Source organism: Ochotona princeps, chromosome 3 (genome assembly GCF_030435755.1).
Source record: "Ochotona princeps isolate mOchPri1 chromosome 3, mOchPri1.hap1, whole genome shotgun sequence".
NCBI classification, from domain to species: Eukaryota; Metazoa; Chordata; class Mammalia; order Lagomorpha; family Ochotonidae; genus Ochotona; species Ochotona princeps.
Window position 1 is genome coordinate 37,329,354 of NC_080834.1, and position 7,160 is coordinate 37,336,513.

At 39.7% G+C, this 7,160-nt stretch overlaps 1 protein-coding gene across 1 annotated transcript; it reads left to right on the top strand.

The window, feature by feature from the left end:
- Nucleotides 1-337: 337 nt before the first annotated feature.
- On the top strand, nucleotides 338-1,157 carry CLDN17 (claudin 17). Its single transcript, XM_004588639.2, has one exon. It carries the CDS (start codon nucleotides 338-340, stop codon nucleotides 1,079-1,081), a length of 744 nt encoding a protein of 247 aa, XP_004588696.2. The 3' UTR covers nucleotides 1,082-1,157.
- Nucleotides 1,158-7,160: the final 6,003 nt, after the last annotated feature.

The window sequence follows — 7,160 nt, forward strand, 5'->3', positions numbered from 1 at the left end:
ATTACTAAGACAATAATAATATGAGAAACACTAAAGTTGAATGCAGTTTTTCTTGACACACCACTGTCTACCTTCTTATTGGCTGGGAAACAATTACGTATGACTAGTAAATAACCCATAGAGTAACAAATGGATGTGTACCAAGACAGCTTTCATTTACAACAGGTACTTCTAGTTAGGCCAAGTTCAGTCATTGTTGTTGATTGGACTAAAATGTAAAGGGCAGAAGCAGCACAGAGAATATCATTTGAGACGGTTCTAGACTTCCCAGCTCTCCATATTCTGTCTTCAGCGTCTTCAATCATTCCAGAATAGACTAGTCTGCAAAATCAAAGTCATGGCGTTTTATCCACTGCAGATTGCTGGGCTGGTTCTTGGGTTCTTCGGCCTTGTTGGGACTCTTGCCACAACCCTACTGCCTCAGTGGAGAGTGTCTGCGTTCATTGGCAGCAACATTATTGTCTTCGAAAGGATCTGGGAAGGGCTTTGGATGAACTGCGTCCGACAAGGCAAGGTCAGGTTGCAGTGTAAGTTCTATGGTTCCTTGCTGGCTCTGCCACCCGTCCTGGAAGCATCACGCGCACTCATGTGTGTGGCTGTTGCTCTGTCCTTGATTGCTTTGATTCTTGGCATCTGTGGCATGAGGCAGATCCAGTGTACAGGCTCTAACGAGAAGGCTAAAGTGTACCTTCTGGGTGCTTCTGGAGTTCTCTTCATCCTGACGGGCATCCTTGTTCTGATTCCAGTGTGCTGGACAGCCAATATCATCATCAGGGATTTCTACAACCCAGCCGTCCCCGTACCTCAGAAACGAGAGCTGGGAGCAGCACTCTTTCTCGGCTGGGCAAGCGCTGCTGTGCTTTTCATTGGAGGATGTCTTCTCTGTGGCTTTTTCTGCTGCAATAGAAAGGAGCAAAGACCAGGATGCCTGACGCCAACGCACTGTGTGCCTCACACAGACAAGCAAAGGAACGCGACCCATGACCCTCACACAGACAATCAAAGGAACACGACCCGTGAGCCCCATATGGGCAGGCAAAGGAACGAGATGGCAAATAATAAGACCACCAGTTACGTCTAGTATTTGCTTTTGTCACCAAATATGGATAAGACAAATGAATTTTAGAATTTTCTGCAAGAAACTGTAAGTACAACAGTCAGAACTTGCTCATGACCAGATATAAATTGGGATGGAAACGTGTAATCTGTCATGGAAGAAGACCTGACTTACTTGGATGTTTTAACCTTATATGGATCACAGACACCCAGTATTGTTGGATTCAATCTCTGTATAATTTGTGAAGTTTAAAACCAATATGTTCAACAAGTGTTTTCAGAAGTCCAATGAGAAGCTACTCTTTTATGACCATCATAATTATCCGGTGAGGAATCTAAAATTAAATTTGAAAATCCAGAGCAATAAGATTTGGACTCTATGTTTGGTATACGCTTGCAATGGGGGAATCTCAACTGAACTTGAGCTGTGGTTATGCAACAAGGTGGAGGAATCCACCATGGTGGGAGGGTTTGGGGAGGGGTGGGGAGAACCCAAGTATCTATGTAACTGTGTCACATAATACAATGTAATTAATGAAGTTAAATAATAAATAATTAAAAAAAAGATATATATTCTAAAATATAACCTACCAATTTTTCTTCAACTTTTGCTGCTACTCAGTAAAAATTAAGTTCTAACTTTTTGGAAACTACTTATCCAAACTATGTACTGACTTTTAAGCACTAGTTATCCTGTTGACTCCAGACATAAAATTACCGTTATAGTTACATTTATCAAATTATGCAAATGTCCATCCATTTAAATGGTTTCTTTTTACTGTAAGAAACTTAACCAAATGAGAAAATTGACATTTTTAGATAAAAAGTAACACTCATTTGTCAAATCATTTAAACAAGTGTATTTAAAGCATCTAATTAATGCAGTCAAACTTTATAAGAATTATAGAAGCAAGGTAAATCAATATATTTTCACAGCCTACGATTTGTAAACTCAAGCAAAATGTGTAACTATGTTTCTGAAAATCACAGTAACTGAGTTCTCATGGAGGGGAGATACAGTCCCAATTGCAGAATTAAGGTTTGTGTGTTGAAGGAACTTGTTTTTGATATTTGTTTTATTCTTTACTTATTTTATATGTCTAAACATGTAAAGCAACATGAAGAATCAAGGTAGTGATTCAGCCAATTAGTAAGGCTTAAATAAATACCTCCCTTTTTCAAAAAATCCTCCAATCAACAAATAGGTATAAAGAAGGCACCTTTTTGGCTGGAATGGTATGTGTCATTTTCTGAATTCTTCACTTCCATAATTATCAGGCCTGGAATCTGCAGGTCAGGGCCAGCACAGTGGCTTATAAGGTTAAGCCTGCTCCTGCACTGCCAGCATCTCGTATGGGCTCTGCTTTCAGCCTTGGCTGTTCCACTTCTGATCTGGCTCCCTAACAATGTGCCCGGGAGAGTCCCAGAAGATGGGCCCCTTAGGAGCTTGAGCTTATGCTGAAAACTTTGAAGAAGCTCTTATTTCCTGGCTTCAAATCATCCCAGCTGTGGCCTTTCAGCCATTTGGGGAGTGAAACAGCAGATGAAAGCTCTCTCTCTCTCTCTCTCTCACTCTCTGTTTTTCCCTTTAACTCTGCCTTTCAAATAAAATTAAGTAAACCTACAAAAAAAAAAAAAGTGAGAATTCGAGGGACTGCAGGGGCAGAGGATGTTTGTAATGCAAAACTATTTCTGTGGACTATTTTTGAACAGCTCCACTATCTTGTAAATTGATCAGCTTTTCTGTGTTTGATTGTGACTCTTCACATGTAGTGTCTATTTTGTAATATGTATTTAAGATATGGTATATAATTGTGTCGAAATGACTAACTTTTTGGTAAATATTTATTGCATGCTTATTTTTATTATAATTTGATAATAAAAGTTGTATATTGAAATGACGCTGGTATATTCGACTGCACTATAAACATGAAAACTACATTTTTCTGCTCAACAAGTCATCTAGTGACGCCGAAACATTAAATCGGATCATTTAACACTACGTGTGGTTGTCAAACTCCACAGTCTACAAGCCATCAGTGAGGTTTTAGTAAGCCATATCCTTGGTGCTGTAAAACTGTACTGAACAATTAATAATACTTCAGTGTTAATGACCACATAAATGTAATTGTACTTAAGTAATAATAAAAATGATAAAACAGTGACTTACATGTGTTTTTCCTTCGATTGTTGTCTTTTCAGACTTCACTTGGAATGTCTAATACTAAGAATGTTGAGTAGTCATTTATCATGTGCAGTCAAATAATAAGCCATCAATCAGGCAAGATACGTGCTGAAAAGTTGTCATGGAATCATTTGTCTTACTGTTTGGCCCACGTGGAACTAATTAGCTTTCCAAGCATCAGTTTCTAAGACTCAGTAAGAAAGGTTGTTCTACTTTAGAGGATCATAAAAGGTCTCATTCCAGGAAGAATCATAAGACAACAATAGCTATTGAATAATTTTCTCCCATTCAGCAATAAAAATGAACACCTTTCAATGGATTTCAAGGTGCATTATGAGTGTATATTTCATGTCACAAGTTCAGACCTGAACAAATGGATCTTTACTCTTTGCAATGCATCTTAAGTACAGTTTACTTTCCCACATTTAGCTCTTGGATCTTCTGTAAAGTAAGCAGTGCTCTCATTGGTAGGTTCTGAAGAGCATCCTTCTGCACAGGAGCCTGTCCTGTGGTCCTTTCAGGCTCCTTACACTGGAATTTCTGGTATTCCTGGGCATCCTTTATCAGAGGGTCTAATTATGTGATGATTGGATCAATGCATTTAAACTCTTCGTTTATTAAAACATTTGTGGGTGTTAAGAGTATGTTTCAATTTTTCAGATTGTGTCTGAATACCATCTGTGCTATAGCAAGATGAGGGAACTAGCCCTGTTTTATGCTCACCACCACAATTCTCATCTCGCCTGGGCAAACTTTTACATAATTTTGTAGAGGCTTTCAGAAGCAAGCATGCATTAAGACAGAAATTATTACAGGGGTATTTTGGCTTTTGCTTTTGATTTTACTACATGCTTAGTGAAATACATTGCTGACCACCTTCTGGGATGAGAATCAATGAAAGGAGGAAAATACAAGAGAGGGAAAATTAACATGTTATCCAACCACATGTGATTAAAGATGTTCTAATATTATATATCTGTTTTATGACTTACCAGTTTAGTTAAATGCACATCAACAATATTTGTTATTCATAATATTATAATGTATTTAAGCACATTTTGGTGCTACTCTTGCTCTTCACAATGTAAAAAGTGCACTTGTCACTATCCGCACTTTAACCAAAAGGTGTGCATGACTTTACTAACCTGTTTCCATGGACAGCATGAGGAACTTAATAACTCAGTAGTGGTCTTAGGAATTATCAGTAAATATTTGTCAGGATCCTTCAAACTTTTTGAGGGAGACTGAACTATTTGATAAGTGATAACTTTATTGCAGTGCAAAAAATGTAAATCAGACATTTTTTTCATAATAAATTTCGTGAGTATACACTTTATAGTGGCTAGGATTTTTTTGGGGGGATACCATTATCTTAGTCCCTCAAGGAAGAAATGAAGCCATACAAGAGCGCTCTCTCTCTCTCTCTCTCTCTCTCTCTCTCTCTCTCTCTCTTTTTTCTCGAAGGCATCAAGGCTGAAGAGGTCATAGACAACATGTAGTATGGCTCAGTCAGAACTATCTTCTCGACATGAGAAGTTATGTTAAATGACGTCCTTGGAAGAGGTAAAATAATAAACTGAGCTAAGACAGACTTGAAATCAGTGGTCTTTGGGACAGGCCTATTATCAACTTCCCAGCCCAGTTCTTGGGACTGGAGCCCTGGTAAGTAATGCATTTGAGAGTTCAAGGGTAGAAGTGATCTAGATCCTGATTCCTGTGGAGCTGACAAGGTTAATGAGGCTTTCCCAGTACCTTCATGCACAGGGGATTAAAAGGTGCATCTGTGGTCCGAAAAGCTAAAAGATAATTTTGTCAAGTTCCCCATAGCTACAACTCAATGGAAATCAAAGAATATTTCCAATCTACATAAAGGGGACCTAGACTCAAAGACAGGGAGTTAGGGTCGGCATTTAGTTCAACAGTTAAGGCACTATTTGGAATGTTTTCACTTCATATCACAGTATTTGGCATACAGTTCTCACTCTATTCACAATTCCATCTTTCCGTAAATGTGCATCCTGTAGACAGCAGGAACTTTCATGGGAGACTTGGATTGAATTCCTGGCTTCTGGTTTTGGTCTGGAAAAACCCTCACCATTACAGACCCCTGAGGGGCATGGACCAGTAGAAGAAAGCTCTTTCTGTTTCTCCTTCTCAAAGAAATAAAGTTAACATTTCAGATGAGATCTAGTCATCAGGACTGGGTAAGTAAGCATCAGAAATGCACCCTGGGCATTAGGTGGCCCTTTCCCGGCCCATTTTCCAATCCTCGACCTTCCTTTGCTCTAATTTTTGTCCAATAAAAACACATACCTAAGAACTTGCAAAGTTGTGCAAGGAGCTGGCAATGAGAGAGTCCTCCCCAGGTACAGGCAGTAAGAGAGTATTCCATGTATAAATTATTAAAGTCATAAAATAAAACCAGGCAGGGTCAGTGCTATGGTTCATGAGGTGCATCCCGGTCCTGTGAAGCCAGTAGCCCATCAGGGCTCCAGCTTATGTATTGGCTGCTCCACTTCTGATCCTTCTTCCTGCTGATAGCTTGAAAAAGAAGCAGAGGATTGCTCAAGGTTTTGGGCCCTTACACTCACTTAGAAGACCCAGAGGAAGATCCTACCTTCTGGCTTCAGACTAGCCCATCTCTTGCCATTGTAGCCATCTGGGGTATGAGCCAGAGGCTAGAAGACCTTCTCCCTTTTTCTTCTCTCTCTGTAAAGTCTGCCTTTCAAATAAAAATAAATAAATCTTAAAAAACAAATAAAACCAGATGAATATGAGATCTATTATTTAGTATGGCCACTTGATGATTTTTCTGGACAATTTTTGATGGCAAAAGATTGATAATATAAAATAAAATGTGTGGGCCCGGCACAGTAGCCTAGTGGCTAAACTCACCTTGCATGCACAGGATCCCATACGGGTGCCGGTTCATGACCTAGCAACTCTGCTGCCCATCCATCTCCATGCTTGTGGCCTGGGAAAGCAGTTGAGGATGGCCCCAAACACTGGGACTCTGTACCCGCATGGGAGACCTAGAAGAGGCTCTGGGCTCCTGGTTTTGGATATGCTCTCCTCTGGCCGTTGCGGCCACTTGGGGAGTGAATCTTTGGATGGAAGATCTTCCTTTCTGTCGATCCTCTCTGTATTTCTGACTTTGCAATTTAACAAATATTAAAAAACAAATAAAATTTATTAGCTATATTTCAGAGTTTCAAATCTATTTAAATGACAAAATGTTTACTTAACAGTCATAAAAAGTGGCATATTTATTGCTCAGTATATGTATCTTTCTTTTTAGAGATTTATTTATTTTTACTGCAAAGGCAGATTTATAGTCAGAATGAGACACAGAGTGAAAGATCTCTCGCTGGTTCACTCCCCAAAAGGGTGCAACATCCCGAGCTTTGATGATACTAAGCCAGGAGCCAGGAATCTCCTCTGAGTTTTCCATGTTGGTGCAGATTCTCAAGGACTACAAACAGAGCCATTTTGGAAGTAGAGCAACTGGGACCTAAACTGGCAACCACAGAAGATGCCAGAGCTTCCAGAAGGATGGTTAGCTTGTTGGGATGTTGTGTCAGCCCACAAGTATGTATTTTACATAGGAGATGGTAAGAAATGAAGGGTTGTAAGTTCTAAATAATCAGACTGACAGATGTTCAGCAATGTCATGAGCTTAAATGTGTACCAGGTTGACATAATTTTTCTTGTCTTGTAAGTGCAGGGGGAAATCAGTATGTAAAGATACAAGGAAAAGAACCATCTCTCCAGCCAAGGACAGAGGACTGCAACAGAACCTCCACTTCACAACCCTCAGAAAGTACTAACTCTGTTGATGCTTTGAGCTCCCACTTCGACGGCTGCAGAAACATGAAACAGTAACACCACGTGTAAGACTCCCTGCTTAGGGGACAGTGTG

What these genes read in the sequence shown, in the direction of transcription:
- CLDN17 (XM_004588639.2), top strand. Translation starts at nt 338, where the DNA reads ATGGCGTTTTATCCACTGCAGATTGCTGGGCTGGTTCTTGGGTTCTTC.